Source organism: Mycteria americana, chromosome Z (genome assembly GCF_035582795.1).
Source record: "Mycteria americana isolate JAX WOST 10 ecotype Jacksonville Zoo and Gardens chromosome Z, USCA_MyAme_1.0, whole genome shotgun sequence".
Classification (NCBI taxonomy): domain Eukaryota; kingdom Metazoa; phylum Chordata; class Aves; order Ciconiiformes; family Ciconiidae; genus Mycteria; species Mycteria americana.
The window spans coordinates 72054772-72079491 of NC_134396.1; the positions used below are offsets into that span (position 1 = coordinate 72054772).

The 24720-nt window shown below is 41.9% G+C and overlaps 1 protein-coding gene and 1 long non-coding RNA gene across 4 annotated transcripts in view; one reads left to right on the top strand and one right to left on the bottom strand.

Annotated features, from left to right (window-relative positions):
* Window positions 1-7150: 7150 nt before the first annotated feature.
* LOC142422005 (uncharacterized) lies at window positions 7151-11491 on the bottom strand. Of its 2 annotated transcripts, XR_012779027.1 has the most exons (3): window positions 11042-11491; window positions 8865-9010; window positions 7151-8048 (listed from the first exon to the last, which is right to left on the bottom strand). It is a non-coding gene; the product is annotated as an uncharacterized LOC142422005 (long non-coding RNA). The 2 variants fall into 2 exon arrangements; XR_012779026.1 differs by having other exon boundaries at window positions 8865-11491.
* Window positions 11492-11881: 390 nt separating this feature from the next.
* RASGRF2 (Ras protein specific guanine nucleotide releasing factor 2) overlaps window positions 11882-24720 on the top strand; it is a 137707-nt gene continuing 124868 nt past the window's right edge. For both annotated transcript variants that reach the window (XM_075527398.1, XM_075527399.1), the window contains exon 1: window positions 11882-12268. In XM_075527398.1, the coding sequence (XP_075383513.1) occupies window positions 11984-12268 (285 nt within the window). In that variant the 5' untranslated portion in view covers window positions 11882-11983. The remainder of the gene's footprint in view (window positions 12269-24720) is intronic.

The following is a 24720-nucleotide window of genomic DNA, read 5'->3' on the forward strand; positions in this document are numbered from 1 at the left end:
TCCTACAGCAGGTACTACTATTGCTGTGTTTTTGCAACTATTGTAACAAGCCCTATGATTTCAGTAGTCAGGGAAGACTGGTTTCCTGCAAAACCCTTTCTCAAAGGCTAGAGAGTATAAGTGATTTTTTTTTTTTTTGGTCACAATAAGAAAAAATTTTTGGAACTGCTTCAGGACAAAAAGATCAGAGTGTGTTCATGCTCGTAGGACATGAATTTGATGATGTACATCTTTTCTGTCTCTTACAACATTGCCTAAATGATAAAATTGTCTTCTGAACTAACAGTTACCTGGGTCTTTTCAGTACAAGCTTCACCCCTGTTCAAGAATTTGAAGCGGAGGGGTTGAGGGGAGAGCCGTATGCTCTATTTTTGCTAATGAATTTTATGCTTTTTTGAAAGATAGCAAAGCAAGGAGGACAAGGAGAGCACTGAAAACTGAATGCTTTCAGTCAGGACTAGCAGTTAGTCACGGACAGCATCACGTCATTAATATGCACTCAGCCTGCGAGCACTACAGCCATAGCAAGTCCACATCGAAGGGGCTTGACAAATACAGTTCAGAGCGGACACAGCATCAGCCAGCCCTTTTTGCAAGGTCGGTGAATAGGTCTGTTTGGGGCTGCACATACAGAATATTTATGGCCAAGCAGCATTACCCATGGCAGGGTCACGTTTGCAGGAACTCATGCAAGTTTGTAACGTGCAGGACTGAAGGAGATGCCGCTGAAGATGCTGGTTTTGTAAAGGAGGGGCGGCAGAGCTGCCACTTGCAGTGAGTGCCTTTGCCAGCTGGGTTACCTCCTCAGACACAGATGAAGAAACAGCACTGCCTTGCACCCCAAGGATGACCACGGTCTGGCTTTTCTATGCAACCTTATAAATAGGCTGTATCAAACAGAGGATTTTGTTTTCCAGGCCCTTTGAGTCTTTATGGTCTCCTTTAAAAAAAAAACAAAAAGAAAGCTCTCAAGATAGAGGCAAATGCATTATCAAGTTTGTACACATGTTTTGTGGACATGTGCCTAAAAGCTACTGCGTACCGATTGATTCATTTGGGGGAGGCAGGAAGCAGTTGTAACTCTTCTATCCATATGTGACATGCTTTGCTGCATTATGACACTACACCTCCACTGACTTCATTTTTTTTGAAATCGTTTTTATTTTGAGTATATGATCATCCTTACCACAAACTGCGTTTAGCCAAAACTTTCAATATAATTGATTATAATGAAAAATCTGTTTGGGGAATAAATTCTTGTTTATAACGCAAATAGATTCATATTTCTGCTTAATTTTTCTGGGTAGATGAGCACTGCAGGAAATCTGTGCATAGCTGTATTTTTGTTTGATTAATTAAGAAGATTAGCTCAGAAAAGGGTGTTTTAGAGGTAGCAGAATAAATGGGCACTTTGAGACTTTATTATCTTTCCTGAATATTTTCTTTATGAAGTGTTTTGCTGTATCTGGGAAGAAAATAGCAGAGAGAACGACAGCAGTGAATATTACTAAGAAGTCCGAATGAAACCAGCATGCTGTTACTTCATAATTTTGGTTCGTCCTTGCCTACCAAACTCCTTTATCTATCTCCTTTTCTTGTCTGTTCCTCAGTTATGCTAGTACTTCTAATTTTAACAGCTATTCTGATGCATATATGTTAATAGAGTTATATAATTTATACAGTACATCCCAGTAAGGCTGACAATGTACAGCTCACAGCTCAATTCAAGCTAGAGCAATAATTCAAGAAAGCACAGCACAAAAATGGTGCGAAGAGAAATGAAATCAGAACAATACTTTTTATATAGATTATACACATTTCATCTATATTTCATATCCATCTTTATATAATAACTCAATTTTAGTCATATCTGATGGCTCTAATTTTAGGCAATTAATATCTTTTAACTGTTATGGAAGAAGGGAGTTTTGATGAAAAAGACAGAGTGCCATAGAACAATAAAACCACCATCTTTATATATAACTATCTGTATATATATGTGACATATCCAAATGTGAGTCCATCATTTATCACAGTTATGAAGTATTCTCGCAGCCATAGATGAACAGGCAATTGCAACATGATAAAATTAGTCCAACTGTGATGGTTGCCTAAAGCTCCTGCAAGCATGTAGGTAGGATTAATCATGTAGGATTCATTTCATTCCTACCTACAGAGTAAGGAGCAAAATTCAGCAGGAAAACGCTTAGCATACCTTGTTTTTAAAAATGCTATCTTCTGATCATTTAAGTACTGCCACTATTACCATAGATGGGCTGGAACAGGGGCAATGAGATGCTAAATGCACCAGCCTAAGCCTGTTTGCACTTGGAGGATTCCCCAGGCAGGAGTTTCTCACTTTCTTTTGAGCTTTACACCACAGGAAGATGGCTGTAAATGGGAGGGAATGTGACTCAACAGATGTATGGGGCATGCTGACCTCCTTCATGTTATTTCTCTTCCCCCTTCCCACAGCTGTATGTGCTACCAACCTTATTAAAAACGGACGGGCTGCATTCACTCATTTACATTGCCTACTGACCAGATACCAGATAACAATTCAGAGATAAATGAGCAATCATTTACTCTAGTGGAAATTTTATAACTTAGAGCAGGATTTGTCCTAATTACTGTCTTTTACTGAATATGAACCAGTGACCTGAGGGCATAAAGCTCTCTATCCCATTACTAATTCCACGAGCCATTCACTTACCTCACTTAGAGCATTTTAAAAGCTTTTCTGAAAAAGAGATTGGAAAACTTTCAGTACGTGGCTATCAGAGGGACTGAGAGGAATGACTTGGAGTTATTCTCCCCTCCTGCACAGACCCCAAACTCTGTGCAGCCAAGCTGGCTGCCTTCTTTTGATGCTACCTGAGAAACATGTAACAAAACTCTTATCAAAACGATTTCAATACATCCTGTGTCTGCCAAGAAAGCGTCCTATGCTCTAGACGTCTCATTTTCCTTTCTTTCGATTACACTGCTTGTCAACTTGCATTACAGTTGAGTAACACAGAAATATAAAGACATACCCTCCGGAAGGAAAAAATGCAGTTTTATAGGATGAACAAGCTTAATCATACATAGTAATTACGTCAGTAAGTGGTAACAACCATAGTATCCTAGAATGCTCCTTAAATCCAACGGTAGTAACATTTAAAAGAGAAATATATACATAAACAATTAATAAAGATAATTACAATCCATATTAAGAAAGCTTATATAATACACATATATAATAGAAAGCTTTCTGTCAAAAATCTCAGAAGCTGTTTCTTTGGGATACAGGTTAAAACTTTCTCAGAAGTCAGAACACTGTAGATGCCACAGAGAAGTACACGGGATGTATTTTTCTTCTGCAGTCTGGCAGAATGGGACAACCTGTCATCTGAAGCTCTTCCAGTGATTTCTCACTGACATACCTCAAAGTGCTTTACAAATACATTCATGTATTTATTCCCACTGGATTGAAACTAAGGCGTAAGAAAATGCTGTATCATCTCTAAGGCCAGTGACTTTCATCGCGGGGGAGAACCAAGGTGTCTTGAGTTCTTCATGCCGGAACTGGCGGTGATTTTTCTAAAGGTGTGGTTCATGAAAAAAAATCTGTTCTACTGGCAGTAAACATTTTGAGGAAAGGATAGTATTTGACACATGTTTGACCTCAGACTTTCTGGAAGAATTTTCAAGTATATAAGACCCTTTGACTTTTGCAAAACCAAACCAAACCAAAAATACCTGAATTTTCCAGGCTGTTTAAATGGTTGAACAATACACTTTCCCTAATCCATTTCTTCCCCAGAGTTTTGGAGAATAACCTTTTTAGGGATTTCAGCACTGAGCATAATTGATGGTGGATAAATTTTTTTTTAAATCTTAAAACTGGGAAAATGTTTTTCACCCAGTCTTACACTGTAGGTTTTCATATCCTTACTTTACCTATACTGTGGGCACATGTGCCTATAGGATGTGTTAATTCCAGATCTTTGTTGCTGTTCCTGAAGAATACTCTAAGGCTTTATCTAATAAGCCTTTCCTAATATTTCACAAAATTATTACGCGATAGCTATATCTGATCTGTATGTCTACATATATGTCAGAAATTTAGCATTAGTTCCCCAAAGCCATTATATACCACAGCAGAAAATAGAAACAGTATAAATCAACAAAAGAAGTATTTTCATGTTGCCTTTTTCTTTGGCAAAAAAAATGCCACTCAAACAGGAAATAATCTTACTCAAAATTCTTGAATATTGTAAATCTAACTTTATTATTGATACAAGAAAATAGGACATCAAATTGGAATAAATATACCTTTCAACTGCCCTCGGTACCACTAGTATTTAGCAAAAAGATTGTGTTAATACTCAAAACAAGACAAATGACCCAAGAAGACAAACATAACAATAACAGTAACACAAATGGGCAAACACAAATTTTATTTTATTACATGGTAAAATTATTTTTCATTTACTTTCTTATTATAGATTCAAGAGGAACCTACTTGTGAAATAAGTCATGACTTATTTCTGCATTAAAAAAGAACAAATGTATTTTTATAGGGATTCAGGCCTTTATTCACTTTAGCACGGAACAGCAGTGGCTTTGTGACAATTACTATAAATGTTATTTTTGTGTTCTGTTTAAAAAATATATGCATTAATATGAAGTGCAATTAATATACTTCTACCTTGGAAAGCATTCTACTATAAAAGATGAGGTTACAAATTTTTTGTGTGATGTTGAATATAATTGTAGCTGGATATTGTTTTGATTTTTAAAATTTTTATTATGTTTCTCTGAGCTATTTTTTCTCTTTGTTCTTTTCCTTTCACCCCCCCCAGAAACGTATACTCCATAGCTCCCAAGCGGCTACAAAGGTTACCAGCTGAGAATCTGAATAACATAAATCTGGACCAGGAGGAATGTGCATTAGCAACAGCCGGTCAGAAGTACAAAGAGATACCTGCTATCCACCTCCCACCTGACCCGAAATCCCCAAAGCAAACAGTGACTGATGTTAAGCTTAATTTCTTTCCTCTTGTTAAGCAAGACTGTTGTTTGGTATCTTCTTGCCTGCATGTGCGGGGTGATAACATTGGCTCGGATCACTGTTGTCAGGGCTGCTCTGCCTACAGCCTTTTAAGATTTTTTTTTTCTGCTGTTACACACATTTTCTCCAGGCATTTCTACAGTCCCAGCTGCATCTGAATGGATTCATTAAAATGGTTTTTAATATATTGCATCTGTATCTAATATAAAAGCAATGTTCTCATAAAAAAGCATTGTCTTAGAAATTTCACGTGATCTTGAGATGATGTGGGTACCCGGCAATGTTTGATTTCTATTAAGAGAACAGTGGACTCCATTTCCCGTAAAACTGATTTTTATGGTATATGGGTCTGCCTACCTACAAAGTAAGGTGCTGTACTTCTGAAAGCTGCTCAGCTGCATAATACATTAAATGTCTCTTTCAAGGTGACTATGGGGAATGTTGCTCCTAGTTTACCAAACCTGTTTCTATTGAATTATGCACCCCTGTGGCAGATTATTTGCAGGCTTTATGCCAGATGGATAGAATTCTCTCTATCAGTATCGAGCCTTGTAAACATCACAAATTCTTCCCAGGGTTACTTACTTATTCCAGATGGCACCCGCTGCTCTCTCTGTATCTTTCTTCCAATCTGTGGGGCTTACTTTTTCCCCAAGAAATGAGAATGCTTTAATATTTTACACATTTTTCCTATTTTTATGCCAATATGTGAGAGTATGTTGACAGAATAAGCAAAAAGTGATTTGCATTTATACTCAGTTCACATTGAATAAGAAAAAAAGGAAATTTTATCCTACTATGTCTTTTTAGTACTAAAGTCATTTTCCTAGTTACTAAGGACTTTCTGAAACTTAGAGTAATCATAGCCTAGTATCTGCTGAACCCTTTACTTGCAAAAGCTCAGTCATCAGGCTGTCTCTCGACTCACATTTGGAGAACGTTATGAAATCTGTGTTATGACACGTCTTTGGAACATTTAACATACTAATTTAAGCTATCTCCCAAGAATGTTGAGACAGTTTCATGCTTTGGCTATTTCTGAGTTGTAGGACAATACTCTTCTTAAGGATACCACACTAATCACACGGTCTGTGAAATTCTCATTACACAGCTCTCAAAATAGGGAAAAAGGGAGTAATCTCTACTAACTTTAGAAGTCAGGCCTCAGCTCTGACAGTCATATTCCCACTTAGTATGTGCCTCAATATGAAAATGCTAGCCATGTGAAGAAAGTTTTAAAATATTATTGTCACTACGCTTTGCATCATAAATCTGGAGCTTAGTTTATGTCTGTCGTATCTGTATTATATGAAGTACTTCTGGAACTTTTAATTACCTGAGTAGGTCTGCATATCTTTAAACCTTTGGCCAACAAGCTGAATAGCGGCTCTTCCATTTTAACCCGGCTTAGTGAACCTTTGCTGTCTCGGGAGCAAAGGAACCAGCTGAAGACAGGCTGAAAGAGAAAAGCTGCCTGTCTCTTCCCTGTGTGGTTTTAGCACTGATCTGGACTATCAGCATTTCCACATTCGAAATGCCGCTTTCTTTTTCAGTGTTACCCTTGATCTAATCCTTTCACTTCATGTGCTGTATTGAACTGACCCTACCCGACTCGCCTCTTCCACTCCCACATTATTGTCTACCAGCCTCCTCAATCTGCTCCCCGTGTATTGGTCTCTTTTCTTCCTATTTCGGAGTCCCACTCTTACCCCCAGGATCTCTCCGGGTGATTTCCACCTCTTTACCAACCACCTGGTTTTCCAGCCTTACCCAGCAGCCATGACTCCCATGCTCTGTCACTCCCAACTTTGTCTTCTCCATGAGCCTCTCTCCATCGCCACCTCCCACTAACTCCTTCCTCTGTTCCTGGCTCTTAGGATCCTTATGCCATCTCCTCCAATTCCCCAGCCATTCTTAGGCCTCGCTTACTCACACTGGCTTCCTCTGCTCTTTACCTACTGTGCTCTCATTATCATCAGTCTGCCAACCATGCTGAATTCTTCCACAACCCACTTGCTTTTGCCTCCTGCCTAAATAGTGCTATTTCTTCAATTTAATTGAGTCCCTTGATTCCATATTTTCTCTCCGCCCCCCCCCCCCCGCTTTTGATTTTCACCAGCCTGACTGTGAGACAGCTTCTGCCATGCTTTTTTTTTTTCATTTTTCCAATTGTCCTTCGTATTTTTCCATGCTGTCCCTGACCACAGGCAAGAACTCCCCAATGACCTCTACAGACACACCAAACGGTTTCTTTCAATAGTTACTCCAAAACCTTCTTTTGCTATTCTTCTCTCAAAATCTCAGCAGCAGATGTGCTAGTTGTGCACCGAGGATGCTGCCTATCACAACAGGCAGTGCATTTACTAGTCCTAGTACTTCTCCGTTTGACTGACTGTAGCGACCTAATCTTATGCTTAGACCAAGTCGTTCCTGGCATGGATCCTTTTCGTGTGTTTATGCAGCATTTAGCACAAAGAGGCTAAGGCATTGAACCATGATGATAATATCCTCACCTGCATAATAGGTAAATGATCTGCAGTTATCTGCCATCTGCTGAAATCTCCCACTGAAAGAGGTGGTCCCTTTGTTACCCTTCAGTATGGCAGTAAAAATCCTTTCCTCAGAGCTTTCAAATCATGTGAATTGGTGTGTGTGGAGCTGCAGAACAGCTAGACGGCACTTGTGTACGTTGTAACAAGATGCCTCTGCTACACACAGAGCTTCCATGCTCTTTTTTCTTGAAATGAGCGCAAATGCTCTTCCTTGGAAAGACGTGCAAGTGGCACCAGAGGCATTACTCATGCTTTGCATGGAGTCGCTGTGAAATTATCCTCACTGCCGCTTTGTGGAAGACCTGGGAGTGATTGGCCTGGGATTCCTGAAGGAGGGAATCTCATGAACGCTTGCTCCACCACCTTTCTCATAGGACTGAGGGGTATGTGTACCCTGTCTCTTCCACAGAACAGCTGCCCCCACCATTTGCTTCCAGTTGCTAAAGAAATAAGTAACCACAAGGAATGAATTACCATGACGTGGTATATACAATGATTTAAAATTGGTTAGCCAAGACAATTCCCCAAAAAAAGTCTAGATAAAACAGGAGAAGTAAATCTTCTCAAATGACATAAAAAAAAAGATTAAGTAAGCACGAAGTTGTTTGTAGTCATTTGAAAGGAGAATGATAAAAAGTGAACGACATTTCCATACACGAGAATATCCCATTATTTTCAAGATATTCAGGACTTACTATACCAGTGATGTGTAATACAATGTGTTTGAAAATTTTTCCTGCTTTATCAGATAGCTAAACCTTAGCTGAATATTATAAATACCTTTCAAATAGCCATACGATGCTCTGTGCCTCAAAGAGTAAACCATTATGTCAGCCTGTGCCTTAAAGAGTAAACCACTACGGCAGCAAAACTGTGTAAGTAAAATTACAAAGAATATATTCATTCAGTTCTACTTTTCAGACAATATATAAGAGGAGATACATAGGTCTATTCTTAGTGAAACCTAGTTTCTTCCCCGTAAGATATTGCAGCAGCTGTTCAACAGCTTTACAAAATTATTTTGTATTTGATACATTACCTTGACGTGAAAAGGTAAATAACGATTTACTATACCAGTTTAGTGACAAATAAGCATTCCAAATATATAACAACATAGAACAAACACATACAAACCCAGACATAAAAATGATAGCATAACAACATTTTTCCATTGCTTTAATCAATTTTTATTATGATTACATTAATAGTATTTTTTCCAAGGTGTTTTTCAGAATAAAGGCCTAAATTTTACATACCTTCTGAAATAGATTTTCCTGTCACCTGTCCCTCAGAAGAGTGACAACTCACTGACTTGCCCCCTGAGCTCTCATGGTCACTTCCAGGTATCAGAATCAACAACTGCTCTGTCACACGACGCAATGTATTTCGCTATTTATGAGAGCTTTGAAGAACATGCAATGAATTAGTTCCCAATGGAAATTTCAAGGTAAATGTAGGCTAAATGTGTTAAATTATCTCAGCTGATACGTGACCACAACTTTCCACTGTAGTTTTACAGAAAGCTCCTTGGGGCCTATAATGACACAACACTCGGGAGTGTGGTTTTATAAATGAATCCTCTGGAATGAAAATACACAAAAAGGAAGGGTTAGTTAAGGAAAACATAAAATAAAGTAAAATAGTGTGCTTATCTGTATGTTCTTTTCTTCAGAGCCCTATGGAATAAATTACATCAACAGATTTCTTTACATCTGTTTGCACATATAACTCTATCATGTTCATACATACAAATTTGGCCTAGAATTTCTTTTTTAAAAACCACAAACAACCCCTTCTTTATTGTGGGTAATGAAGAAATTTTAAAAGAATTCGTATTTACTTACATGTGTTTACATGTATTAGATGGTATAGAGATACATAGATATGTAGTAGATATTTAAAGCAATAAAAACTAGGTTGTGCTTTTATAAGAATGATCAAGTAATAAAGAAAATATCATTGAGAGAACTAAATCATACTTTGAACAATAAATCTCGGGAATTCATGACAAACTGATGGTTACACAACCAGCATTCAATGTAGTGAACAGTAACGTTAGATGCCTCGTAATTCCTATGGATTGCTGTGCAATGACATATTCAACATCTTCAGCGTAGGAAAAATGCCTGCGTGTCTAGGAGAAAATGATGTAGTAAAAGGAAACCCTCTCTTTCTTCATTTTGTAGTTAAAATTTAACTCCTGTCATTTATTGTTACTGTATGTCTCAGGTGTTGTGGTAGAATAGACAGCGCGTAATCATTTCTGATTTATGCGGAAGCTTTATTAATGTACAAATTACATAAGTTGCGACAAAAACTTGCAACCTTATCTTGGCAAAGATGGGTTCTTACTACAGCATTTGGTCATGATATACGATGTGTTTGTTTTGGAAGACTACTCGCTTAGTGTCAAGTATCTGAAAACTCCTTGGAGTTGCAGTCTGCTTCTTTCCCTTAGTTTTACTGCCTTGCCATTAACTTACATCAAAAGATACGGTACCCCTGGAAATGTCACACACCGAGTTAATACTGACTTGGATAGCACTAGCTGAGTGAAACTGGAGTAAAGATGCATCGTAAGAGGCAAGTAAGAATCCCGTCACTGAGCTGCATGAATATGAGTTATTTCACACATGCAAATCATCCAAATGATCTTCAATCCCTGTCCAAAACCTGGACTTCCCTGGACATTATGTGTTAAGCTCAAATTGCATGATGTGTAGCCACAAGGGAAACTAATCAGTTCCAGCAGGCTTTCTGTATCTGTTTGTTTCTTCTAATACAAAGTTCTCTGTTCACAGAATGAGAGCCTTAAAACTCCACATGGGTCCACAGGTCCTGTAAATAACACTAAAAAAAAAATCATAATTGCTGACAGAGATCACACAGAGAATGTTTTCTGCCTCGTTCTGTGCATTATGCAGCATGCTGAGTATTGTAATTTTCATGGTTTTGTTCGGACAGTCAGTAAGGAATTTTCTTTCTTACTTACAAGGCTCGGTAAAGGAAGAGAGATAGAAAGCTACATATGCAAAATACGTTTCTAAATCAAAGAGTTGCAAATGCCTTTTCGTGAAAGAACCTCACAAGGAAGTTTAAACAATTTGGTGAATTAAAGGTGCAGGGGTCCTCTAGTTGGTAGAAATCTCCGGATTGCTTATGTTTCATGTAATCAATTCTTGACACCAGCTCCTTTGCCAGAGCTCATTTTTTATAATTAACGTCTGTCTGCTCGTACCTCATTCCACTGTCCCGACTGCAGAAACAAAACCGTGGCCGCTGCTAGCCTTACTAAACTCGGTGTCAAAATAAACCTCTCCAAGCGCAGCTGGCACACAGCTTTGCTTTTCGGGAGGTGATGAGCCACCCCCTTCTCTCAGCTGTCCCCCCACACTCGTCCTCCTGCATCCCCGGAGCTGGAGGCTGTACTCACCGCGATGCTCCCTGCTGCAGCCTTCAGCGGCGGCAGCGCGACTTGGGATCTGTGAATCGTCCCTGCGTGCAGCAGGCGAGCCCCGAGACACGGCAGGCTTTCTGCAGTCGTTGCCGGGTTGGTTATTCGCTCGCAAGACGGATGCCCGGGAAGGTGCGGGGATGTAGTTCCCCGGGGTGAGACCTCCTGCGACGCCCACCTCCCCCCTCCTTGCCTGCAATCGGTGTGAATATCGGGTTAAAAGTAACGGGTCTCTGGTATTTCACTCGGGTTTCACTTCGCGCTTTTGGCTTCCATGCGCCAGGCAGCTCGAAGACGAAGTTACCCGACCCCCGCAGCCGCGCTCGCCCAGCCCTGCCGCTTTCCAAGATTTTCCCTCCAAGAAGCGGAAAGGCCAAAACTACCGGGAAACCCACCGCAAGCCCCAGGCCGCCCAGCGGCTCCCGCCCCGCCCCGCCCAGCCCCGGCGCACCGCTGCCGGCGGGTGCCCCCCCGACACCCCCGTCCCCGGGGCCGTGCGGTGCCCCCCGTCGCCCCCCGTCGGGCGGAGGGAGGGACCGGGGCGTTGCGGCGGCGACTTTGCTCTTTAAATCGCTCTCCAAAGCGGATTACGGCTGATCCCTCGCGTCACGCCGGAGTTGCCCGGGGGGCAGCTCGCCGCGGCCCCCTCTCCGCCCGCGGGGCGCCGGGGAGGCGGCGCAGGGCAGCGAGGCGAGGCGAGGCGGGGCGGGGCGGAGGGGAGGGGCGGGGGACGCCGCGGCGGGCCCGGCGGCAGCCGCCCCCGGGGGGCGGGCGGAGCTGGGGCGGGGGGCGGGTGCCGCCCGTGGGTGCGTGCCGGCGCCCGTGGAGCGCGGCCGCGGCGCGGCGCAGCCGGTGCCGGTGCGCTGAGCGCCCGCGGAGGCTGCCCTGCGGCGGGCGGGCGGCCGCAAGCTGCCGGGCACCATGCAGAAGAGCGTGCGGTACAACGAGGGGCACGCCCTGTACCTGGCGCTGCTGGCCCGCAAGGAAGGCACCAAGCGCGGCTACCTCAGCAAGAAGACGGCGGAGACCAACCGCTGGCACGAGAAGTGGTTCGCCCTCTACCAAAACGTCCTCTTCTACTTCGAGGGCGAGCAGAGCGCCCGGCCCGCCGGCATGTACATGCTGGAGGGTTGCAACTGCGAGAGGGTGCCGGCTCCCAAGGGCTGCGCCGCCGGCAGCGCCAAGGATGCTGCGCTGGACAAGCAGGTACGGCCGCGCCGCGGGCAGCCCGACGGCCCCGCTCCCCTCGGGCAGCGGCGGGAGCGCCCGCCCCGGGCTCGGCGGCGGGGCGGGAGGAGGAGCGGGGGCGGAGGGCCGGCGCGGAGGGCCCCGGCGCCGCGCTCCCGCCGTGCGAGGGGAGAGCGGGGTGCCGCCGGAGCCCCGGCCGTCGCGGCGCTCGGGCCGCCTCCCCTCGCATCCCCCCGGGAGGAGGACGGCGGCCGCCCCCGGGCCCCGGGCCCCGGCGGGGAGGTCCGCGCCGCTGCCGGAGCGCTCGGAAGAGCGGCAGCCGCTCAGAAAGCGGCGAGGCTGGCGGCTTTCCCCTCCCGTCCAACGACTCTTCCTTACTCCCTCTTCCCTTATCTCAATAGGGTGCCCGGAGCTTGGCATCCCACAAAACTAGGTGTTAGCCGTCTCGATGCCGGCGCTTCTGCGATACAGCTACACATTTCCGACCAAACTCGGCAAACAGAGGGTGCGAGGGGCCAAAGTACCGAACAGCGCAGCGGGACTCGAAGGAGTCGCTGAGCCCGGTCCTGGCCAGCTGCGGGGCTGCTGCCTCTCTCAGCGATGCTGCGAGGGGTAACAGGCTCTCAGCTCTCCCTTGGGAACCCCTGCCAGAGCCGGGCCGGTGGCTGGGAGGTGAGGGTGAGCCTGTGCCCTGATTTCCAGCCTGTGCCATGCAGTCAAGCCGGCGGGTTCTTTGCCAGGCAGGTGTTGCGAAGCCGATCGTGCTTGTGATGGAAGTGGTGGCGCAGTGCTCGAGCCGGATCTTGGGTGGCTTTCATCGGGTGAGAAACCCCGAGGGCTTTGGTGGCACTCGTTCCCGTGAGGGGTGACGGTTCATAACGCGTGAAGTGCCAAATTCCCCCTCCAGAAAGCTGATCGGTTTGACGTGCACGTGTCAAAGAAGCGGGTGGTTAAATACTATCTGTGTATTACATAACGAGACGAAAAGGACACCATAGCTGTTCAGCGTAGACAGAGATGGGGCATCGTAACCACACGCCTCCTATTGCCTCTTGTAAATTCTTGATCTTATTTGCCGCCTGGCTAAAAGTTGTTTGACTCTGCATCTGGCATGCCCTAGTGCCTTTCTCCCTGAACAGGAGAAACCAAACAGGTGTCAAACTGGTTTGGAAAAGTTTGGGTAACTGTAAGGAGGGTGGTGTCGAGCTGGCTGCAGGCGTTTCCTGCTGATTGCGAGAAAGGGACACAGACCTAAGTCAGCTTCTGAAAACCAGCACATCTGCATGCTGCGCTAGCGTGACAACTTTGCGAGGAGAGCTCGGAGCCTTGTCTTACATTTGTGTTTTTTCGCCCGTTTAGAACAAATACTTGTGCGCTTAAGCAGCCTTTGGGATGGTACATAGTTAAGCAAGTGAACTTGGGGAAGTTGGGATGGTTGTAGTTATGTCATATTTGCCTGTCACGTTCTTGCTTGTTGCTTTGAGGCATGTTTTTATAAGCATTGATAAATGAAATACTGGAGGATTCCCTAGATGAAATTAAACATGAATATTTCCCTGTCTGCTTTATGTTGGCTTAGTACACTTGTTTATCAGTAGTGTTGTTAAACTACGGCTTGACTAAGAGAACTGTGTGAAAACAATGCCTTTCTGTATCTGTTCTCCGGGACTCTTAAGTTGTGCTTTTATAGTGATGAATGTCTGAGTTGTTTGTAATTACATTTGGTGGTGCAGAGACAAAATAATTACAGGGGATGAAGCTGAATTTTTCTGTGCTTTAAACGTCAACTGTGTTCACGTTTTTAACAATAGCAGACTGCTATTAAAGAGGCAGAAGAACACTTCAATTTTTTTTCATGGGGTCGTATAGTTAGAATTTTCAAGGCAGACCATCAGAGAATATCTTTCTCCTGTTCACCTTTCACTTGGTGCAGAATAAAGCTTTCAAGTGTTAGTAGTTTTTACAGATTTTTACTCATTAAAGTGCACCCGTGTATATTCATAGAGACACAAACCTTTGCTAAGTACAGGAAACTCCCTCAGCGATCAAAGCTGATCAGTCACAAGAAAAAAGAGAAATATTTGAAAATTAAACAGTCCTTTTTATACAGAAAATGTGCTCATATTGTTACAGGTGTAAAGTAAGAAACTGTGAACCTTCAGTTTATTAACAGAGGAAGACAAAGTTATTTTAATCAGATGATAATGAAAACTCAGTGTTGTACATGTTAACTACTGGCAGTGTAAAAATACTGCCTAGATTTAATTTGCTTTGATTTAACTACACAAATGTATTAATGGAATGAAAAAAATGAGAAACCTTATGCCAGTTTTTGAAGACTCAAATCTCTCTTCTCTAAAAGACAGAGAAGAAAAAAATAATCTCTTTTAGTTTGGGTTTTATTTACCTAGGTAATTCAGACATTAGAGTGATATGTGCTATAGAATTACACAAATGAGGGGGAGAGAGGAAGAAGAATTAATCACACGAGAGAGCTTCATCAGCATCCTTTGAGTGGATATTTGAAAAAGCAATGCAGTTTCTTTAAGTTATATAACTGAAGATTATGGAACATGCACGCAGAACAAATAGATTTTGTTTTCCTTAGTTTGCAGATCCTTTTAATTTTAGTTTGAGTTGTTTAAGGTTTGCTTGTCAAGTGATATGCTAGGTAAGAACGGTGCTGAGAAGTTGTCAGAGTTCAGTGGGGAGAGTGTCGGAGCTGTACTTCCCTATACAGGAAACTGTATTTCAGTCAACAGATGTGTTTAGGTTTGGGTATCTATCTCCCAACAAGCTCAGCAGCTGCATGATTTCACATTTAACCACTACTGGTGCTGTTCTGTCCTTCCAGCAGTCCATCGTGAGGGAACATTAAAGTATTACAGGAACCATACCACCGTTTTGTGGAAGATGCCAAATGCCTTCATAAGATTTGCTGTAATATTAAAGTATTAAGAGCTTGAAGAAAATGGCAATGACAGAATGCGCTTTTTTGGTCTTTTCCATTAAGATATTAGTATATTTTTTTCCTTCGGAAGGATATTTGCTTCAAAGCAAATTCTTTTAAAAGCCCAGTACCTTTCTTTATATTAACAAACTGCATAATGCATGAATCGGTTGATATTCTGGGAATATGGGATCAAGTCGACTATGTTGCACATATTAAATGATTTGTGGGGAGAGATTTTATTTTTAAACAAAAGTGTTTTGATCTCCCTCAGATTTTAGAAGAGTTTTTGTAAATGCCAAACAGGTGTTGCTATCCACTGTGATTTCACATTTCAGAAAAAAGACAGATTTATTAAAAGAACAACAATGTGGAAGAAGCTGAGTTTCAAAACAGCAAATTAGGACATGAAAATACCACATGTGAAAAGCTTAAATTCTGCTGTTGGTTAAACTGCTTCTTCCCGCAGGAACTGTAGGCTGTAAACAAGTGCAGCTCCCAAGTCCTCCACTGTGACAATGACAGACTTGATGAGAATGAATTTCAGCTTTTGTTTCAAAAACTCTGGAAAGAGAATGGCTTTGTCTCAGTGAGTGGCTAGTCTCTTTCAAAAGTAAAGTAAAATGCCTAAAAATTATGCTTTCTGCAGTGTTTCATAGGAGAATGGCACTTATTATCCAGCAAGTTCACACTTTTTTTTTTAAAAGACTGTTGGAAGCAAGTGAATAGAGGAATGTAAATATTATTATTGTTACTATTATTATCATTATTGTCTGCATTGGGAGGAGACCTATATGTTTAGTTTCTTTCATAACTGTGGATTGAATACATGGAAATGTTCTGATATAGTTATTAATAACTGTCTTAGTGTATTTAAGCTCGTAAATGTTATACGATTTGAGCAGAGACTATTCTTTGTATCTTGCCTGCAATAATCTTCCTCCCACTTAGCAAAATTAAATGCAGTATTAAGTCCGTGTCCCCACAGATTAACAGAATCCAATTATTTGAATTTTTTCTGCTTACTGTAGCTCTGTATTTATTTTATAAAGGACATGGTGATTTTGTGGTGTTTGAAACCTCTCTCTTTTACATACATTCCTTGAAGTGTAAAGCAGGCATATGCCACCAACAGCTCTTGCTGTACCTCTCTGCTACTTTAGTGTATACAAAACCTAGCAGGAGCAGTTAAAGGTCATTTTTTTCTGAAGATATAATGACTTAAAAGTTAATCTCTTCACTGTTGTTGAGCAAAAAACCCCCGTTCAGGATCCTATGTCTGTTATACGTAGTAGATGGCTGAGGAGTGGTGTTATCTTTTTGGCAAGATAGCTTGCCACCTTCAGGTGTAGTATTGTCCATAAATCCTACTGCTTGCATGTGGGCGAGTAACTCCCTGGGATGTTCCAGGGCAAAGGTCCACCAGAGATGCCCATGGTTTAGAAATTTCCTGCAGCATTTAAAAAATAATAGATGAATTTGTCTTCTCAGTATCTGAGAAGAAAAAAATTTGTTGGATTTTCTTTTTCCTTCAAACTTTTTTTTTTTTTTTGGATGGATTGTCTTCAACAGAAGGAGTTAATTAAAAAAGACGGCCAGTGGAAAAGTTTTAAGATGTTGGTGCTATTGGGATTAGTGTTTTTGTAAGACCTCCTCATGAAAGAGTCTCTAAAGGGTTCTTGCATGAACACAACTTCGGGGTAACCAGCTGTGGTTTACTTTCCCAGGTAATCCTTGTCCCCCCGCCATTGTTCGGTCTCTGTCATGAGACAATATAGTTTGTGGGCACATTCAATAAATACATTGGTTCAGACCGTTTTGATATGCATTTAAGGAGTAACTGAAAAACGAGTAACTGACATGGCGCTTAAGGCAAGCTGCATCGAAGTGGTTGCCTCTGGCTCTTTGTGCAGAACTGTAAAGTGAATTTACAGTGTGCTTTCTGGCCTAAGGCTACACGCGGTAAATAAATAGAAAAGTATAACCCTTGTGATCTCTCCAGGGACTGAACTTTGCTATTTGAGAAATGTTTTCTGTTTACCTGCTTGCTTAGTAATGAGCACATGTTGGGGATAAAGAGAAGAACGGAAAATCCTCATGGCCATATTTATTGCTATTTTGCCAAAATTAAGGATTTCATTCTAACTCTTGAAAATGTGTGTTTTTGCTGTAGTGTTACGAAATGGGCTGTTCGTAACTACGCCAAAGCAGGGAATGCACCTAGCTGAGAAGTGAGTTACAGGTAGAAATAGTTTTTTTTTTTTTTTAAATGCCTTTCTTTTGAAAGGCTAGTTAAATCCACACAGAAGTAACTTGGAGAATATTGATGCCATAGAATAGTTTAATATTAAACCTTTGCCTGCCTTAATCTGCACCAACTGACTTTGGTCAGGAACAGGAGACTGATCTGTTGTTTTCTGTTCTTGAGTGTCTGTCACACTTGGGGGCAAAAGGCAACAAAAGACACTGCCTGAATATCTTAGACTAAAGAGTAATTAAAAGAACATTGGGAGTGATGGTAATAAGACCAGATTTTGGCGAGATGAAGTGTTATTGAAGAGAAACCACAGGGTGAAGTCCTTAACATTTCCCTATGAGGTATCATAAGATCCTGAAACCAATATTACAGTATGCTTTAACAGAAGTGCATACTCCTTAATTAAGTTGTTGGAAAAATAATTAGATCCCAAAGCATTCATTTGGCAAAAGCTTATTTGTGGAGTTGCTGGGAAATCCTTTTAGCTAACAGGTGAAATGTCAGCGAGTGAAAGGCTGGAAGCAGGTTAGAACTAATTAGAAATGCATCCCAAAGCGTAAAGACCAAAAATGTCACGCAAACACTTATCATGTAAGAATAATGTGTTCCACCTTCTCAACCTTAAACATCACACGAAGGCTGTGCAAAGTGACCAGAACCTACGTACAGCAGTGTAGCTCACACCGATAATGTGAATACTCAAATTACATTTAAACTAAAGTATCATAACAGTTTAACACGAATTTCATTCTTCCACCAGTCTTACATTCAATGCTGCTACTTTTTTCATTTTGTCTCCTTTGTTGGCAGAGTTGCATTGATTTTTCTTGATCTACTTAGTTCCTCAAATGTGAGAGGAAATTTGTAGAAAACAAAAAAATTCTGAGCACAAAAATAGCAAGTAAGTCCCTAATCTACTGAACAATTATACTCTATTTATCTTAATTTGCCTGTATTTAACTTTTAAAATAGATTTAGTTTTTTTCTTCTTCATCATCATCTGAGCAGACCAGTAAGGCACGTACCCTGTTTTCTGGTCACGTGCTACCTGTTTTAATTTCTCACCGTGTACCTGAATAGAAGATCCAGGCAGAGCCGCACGTATTTCTGTAGTAATATGGCAACATTATAACTGTCTTTATATATTCATATATTATGTATTAAAACGTCATCATTAGTAATATAGCAGCATTTTTTTGATCCACTTGCTGAGGATTTTCCATCCTAAGAATCTGCGTGTACAATAAAAGCTGTCATGCTTGGCCACATATATTACAATTACCAGTCTTGTTTTGCCATTTGCAATATCTCTGCATTACTGAGTAGTTTGTGCAAAGAGGGAAGGGACGGGGCATGTTTTGGTGCAGCCTGTTGTGGTTCCTGGTGCGTGTGTCCATATTGCATCTCGAGCAACAATGACGTACAGACCAGTTGGTGCATAAAATGCATATGTAGAGAGCTGATTGCTGCAGGACTGTGCCCACATTGCAAGCAGGGCACTCTACATAGTGGCCCCCTGTGTAACTTCCACATATAGCAGAGGAGATTCACACCAGAAAGAACCCCTTCAGTGCAGTAAATCATTAACATAGACCTCATGCAGCTGGTGAAACCTCATCCACCGCTTTTGGCCATTCTTAGCAACAGATTTTGCTGCTAGCAGTAGCACGCTTCTCTAGATCCACCGCTTCAAAGCAAGTTTGGTACCGTGGCTGCTGTGGAGTCTGAGGCAACACAAACCTGTTTTTCAGTGTGAATTTTCTAAGCGTTCTCACTTTGAGCTTCCTTAAAGTGGTGATGGACTGGCCAAATTTAGGTACTCTTTCATAGATCTGCTGGGGGGGTGGGGTGGGGGTGTAGATTCTTCCTGGATTGAAAACAATGTCAATGTTTGCTTTCTGCCCGATTGTTGATCAGCCACAGCAGTTCAGAAAGACGATGTCATCCGCCTGTTCATATACTTGAAGGAAAATGAGATTCCACATAGTATCTCTTTTCAGCTTTTTTCTGTCTACCAGCCATTACTGATGCTGAAGATTGGTTGAGGGACAGGTTTTTTTTAACACTGTGCCTCTGCACTAGATGTCTAGGAACATATGCTTACAATCTAGCTTCCAGGTTTTTTTTGATTTACCAATCCCCTAAGGTTTTCTATTTGAGGTACAGAATCAGTATATATAGAAGAGGCTTCCCCAATTTAGTCCAGCCATTTCAATATCTCTATTGTATTTTCCATGAATTCAGAACTAACTGAGTTTTATTAAGAAGTGTTTATAAACTGCCAGTTCTGAACTGAGCTATATTGTCATAAGTGATTTTACTTCCACTTTTTTACAGTGGAAGCATTTTATTGTGGCAGCTCTAATCAGTTCCAGTACTTCTTTTGCAAAAATGGATTGTGTTTTAAGAGTTAAATGCTGTAACTATTGACAAGAATCTGGGATTATATTCTGTCTCCCTCTTACAGTTCTCCTCTTTCTTCTCATGGCACTGTGGAACAGTGACTTTTGTCCATTTTTGCCTTTTGAGTTTTTGACAGCGGTATAATGGCTGAGTAACGGAAGTTATCTGCTACTTAATCATCCTGCAGCTTTGACCTAGTGTGGTTCAAGTTCCTAAATTACTGCAAGATTTCCATTGCACTACAGTATGTCCTTTGCAATCTTCTGAACTTGGCAAGCTCATTATATTGTTTTTTTAAAAATGTTGTGCCTCTATTTAGCGTTCTTTGAATAAATTACAAACTCTCTGTAAATGTCTATATACTTGCAGTAGTGGAATGTGGGGTAGGATGCTGCTCATGCAACTGCACGTGCCCCACATGAGCTAGATCCTGTTGCAGACAGTTGGAGTCCTAGCCAGTACAGTCAGTGAAGTCTAGAGAACTAGTCACCCCATCCGAAATTAGGTGTCTACATTTGTTAAACTGAACTGACTCCACTGACTGTAGTGACTAAATCTCAGTTGATTGTTGAAGTCAGACATCTGGCTCACCTACCGATACCTGTGTGCTGGGTGCCTCAGATAACGTGTTCTGCTGCTGGCATGGGGAACACATACTGGGTTTTCACCCAGCCAGCCATGAGATTTGAGTGTTCATGGATGTAGACAAAGTCCTGAAATCTCCCATGCTGGATCCTAAAACATGCTACGTTATTGCTGTTTTCTGTTTGATGTTTTAGGTATATGCTGGATCCTCACTTATCGGAAGTTTAGGATGATTGCAGGTGACGGCTGGTTCTTTTTCTTTCTGCTTTGTGTTCACTTCCTCTCCCTTACACAAGTTGTTTCTCCTGTTTCAGCAAATGCCAGAGATTTTAGATTCTCAGGAATTGTGGAGATCGTGTTCAATGACTTTGACAGAGTCTCTCTGATGTCCTCCAGAATGAAATCAGGAATTTATTTTTAACCCCGTGCATCCATGGATGCTCAGGCATGACAAGAAAATTGCAACTTTCTTTTGCATTAGTCATATTCTCTTCCATTTGGTACTCACAGAACAATTTTAGAGAAATACTAAAAATGCTTCTCCCTGATAAATCTGTTGGGGAGAATTTAAAATTTATGGGCTACCTGCAAAGCTCTCTTAGGAGAAAGATGGAAGAAAAACTGACAGAAGAGTGGAGGGATCCAACATTGATATCTGTGCAATATCATCATTAGTCATGCAGATATTTGTGTGTACAGATGAAGGGAAGAATAGTACTAAATGGCACTGAGGTGATAATACTGCTATTGCATTTGGTATCTTAAGTATTTTTACCTATTCCTAGGCTTGACCGGGAACATCAGGCAAATGAGAGCTCCAGGGATAGTACTCAGCCTTATATGGGTAATTTGACCGGTATATTTGTTGCTTTTGCAACTGTGAGGTCTTTTGGTTGTAGCTTCCTTGTCCCAACAAGTATATATATGATGACTGAAGGGAATAGTAGGTGAGCTGAGGAACAGTGATGGGGAGAAGATCCAGCTGAATTGGTGCTTCAAGGCTCTGGATTCTTCCAGACTTCCACAATCCAGGAATCTCAGTGCTTTTGCACCAGCAGATGTGAATTGTAATGCCCGCTGGAGAGGTACATGCCTCTGGCTATCCCAGGGTGGGCTACTAGCCAGCTACTGCTGTCACAGTGCCAGCTCAGTGTAAGGTCCAAGGGCTGGAGCAGAGTCTCTGGTCCTGCAGCTGCTTCTTACAAGTATTAGTGTGTGTTTACATGTGTTTTATGTCTCCTTAGCTTTTCTGTGAAGTCCAAGGAGTTGTGTGCACAGAGTATACGAGCAGGCTGTAGGGATGCAGGATCGAGCAGTCAGAGGAGGACAGAGCTAAGGCTTCTTGAGCAGCCCAGCAGTCACTCTCTCTTCTGTGCTGTGCTGTGGTGTGCTCTGCAGTTTCAGGAGATCTGTTTCTTTCCTGGGACTCCTTTCTCATAAAGTAATCAAAAGAAGAATTGCGACGAATATCCTGAAGGGGGTAATTTTCTGTAGGGCTTTTATGTTTTTCCCCCCTCCTTCTCTGAGAATTTGTAGTGCATAAGGCATGAGACTGCAGGAAGAGAAAGATGATTTCATGGTAAAATCAGAACGCCACCTGTGGGGACTGGATTCTGTCTTTTGCCTAGGATCTCTGTGAAAAATTGCATAAATCACATCCACGAGGTGTTTTACAGTAATTAATCATTCCTTGTTTTGGGGACCCAGCTTGGCACAAGAGCCAGGCACACAAAGGTAGAACTGATCTTGGTGAAAGCAGTGGCTAAAACAAATAAAAGTGCCATTTAAATACCAAAAGCCAATGGTTTTTCAGATCTGGCTTCCAAATTGAGTTGCATTTGAAACTGCTGGTTTTTGTGCCGACCATATTTGCAGTAATTCCTTTTTACCTCACAGGCTGTTGTGAAAATAAATGCATTAATTCTAAGGAAGCATGTGCATGACATAATGAGCTGTGTCATGGGACATCACGTAAGAAGTTTCTGAACTCTGCTGATTAGTTTGCAATAGATAAAGCACAGAGACGTGCATTCAAGAATCAAGATAAAGCAAAATATGAAATTATGTCTCACTTATATGTGGTAATTGAACTAGGATCTCCTGGAAGAAGAATCATGTAATAAAGGACTGCAATCATTACGCTTGCACACATGGGACTAAATTAGCAATGTGCAGGGCAGCCTCAAATGTGGCACTTCTCCTAACGTCCGTGTACCTGGCTTTGTAATCTAGTGCCAAAAAACTAAAAAAAAAAACCCCAAACCCCCCCAAAAAACAAAAATAAAAAACCCTGTGAAACTGAAGTACAAATGCATGTAAAAAAATGAAGCATTTTGACCCACATGCTTATGTTATGGAAACAACCAGATAGAGACAATTCATTTTGGTGCAGATTTGTTATTGTAATGGGTGCAGGCTCTAGACTAGGGTTTTTCTTATATTTTTGCTGCCTACTGCAGATGGAAGTTTCGTAAGTGCGTTACTTGGTGGCCTGAGGGAAAGCCTAGCTAGCTGGTGTCCAGTATTATACGGTCCAAAATGTGCAGCGACCTGAGAGAGCTCCGTCATCAGCAGTATGAAAATTGCTGCAGACCTACAGAGAAGTCATGTCTGCACCACGTATACTAATACTAAAATGCTTTAGAGAGAGATACTCTTCCCTGAATGCTGCACTGCATTCTTGTAGCTTAGCAGCAGATAACTTGGCTGCATGCCAGTGGAGTGAACGAAGTAAAGGCAGCCACTGAGATGTACTTGACGATTAGAGTAATGCCAAGCGGTTCCATGTAAAATAAATAAATAGATAGATTTACCTTTCATAGAAGGGAAAGAAAAAAAAGGAAAAAAAAGCAACTATCTTCTCAGCTCTGATTTTAAATAGGTTTTCTTGAAGCTCATTGACTTTCTGCAAGCACCACTTTGCTTTTTTATTTTTACTTTTTTGAAGACATCTGAATGTGCATGTGCCTTATTTGTGTTCACAGGCTGGGTGATACGGAGTAGACGGATGGTTATTTGGGTTATGTACGTCCTGGGTGCATTTGCTTGCTGAGCCCCTCACTCCCTGTGGCCTCCTGGTGAATCAGTTTCTTGACTGCCTTACTTCTGCAGTAGTAAACCAGGCCTAATAGTGCTTCCCATATGCTAGCATATGGGTAACACCATCTGCATGGGGATATTTGTTTATCCTTGCAGGATTTTAGGGTGTTCATCTGCAGCTTAATGGGTGAACACAGAAGTGGTTACCGAGTTAGTCATAAGGTGTCGTGTGCATGTTTCTGCACACAGGAAAAGCGCGTGGTCAGACCTGAGAAGTGTCTAATCCTACAGCTGGGGTATTACTCTTGTCATTCACGACTTTATTTCCCTCTGCCACTGAGATGTGCTGGGTACACCTTGCAGATTTGTCCTTCCAGGCAAAATGCTCTTGCTGCTCCTGGTGACCTCAGTGGTACAACCTCTTGTTTCAGCCACTTTTGTTTTGATGCACTTAACTGAAATGGGAAAGAGTTTCTTTCTCTTTTTTTTTTTTTTTGTGAATAAGTTATTCATAATTATAGCAGGTACTCTTAATACCACTTACGCTAGCAGGGTGTTTCTCCTCTGCCAATACTTACGATTTTTATAATCACTGAAATTAATTGCTAGGCTAATGCTATATGGTTGTACACACATTTTGCTTCATCCTTCTGGTGTCCTCCTCTCTGAGTCTTTCCCTTTGGTGTTTGCTTCGCCTTGTGTAAATTTCAGACTGCTTGTTTTGTTTTGTCTTCCTGGTCTGGTTTCTGCCCCACATATATTAGTGCAGTGCTTCTGAGTTGCCTCGTGTGTGCAGTGCTGGGACTGCTGTATGAGTTTGCTTAGTCTCTGTGCTCCTCTCATTCAGATCATCCTAGAAAAATGCCTCAATGTGCTAGCAAGAGGGAACACATGAACAAAACCAAGTACCTGTGTAAGACTTACTTAATCACTTGTGTCCTTTCTCATGTCTTCTGAAATGCATTGTGTCCTACTTGTGCAACTGCTTTAGTAGCTTCCAGGGCAACAACATTTTATTTCTTGGTCTGCTGAGAGATCCTGACTTTTTACTGTTCTCAAGGTGGGTGGAGAAGTGTAAGCAACCAAGTCTTCTTATTCTGACAGTGGCGTGGTGCACAGGAGGTTACTTGAAAAGGCAAAAAAGTTCATGTACTTTACTCAGCTTCCATGTAACAAGCTTGGAAGAAAGCACTCTGGTGTGAGCCCCAAAGAGCTGTTGTAATAGTGCACTGCAAG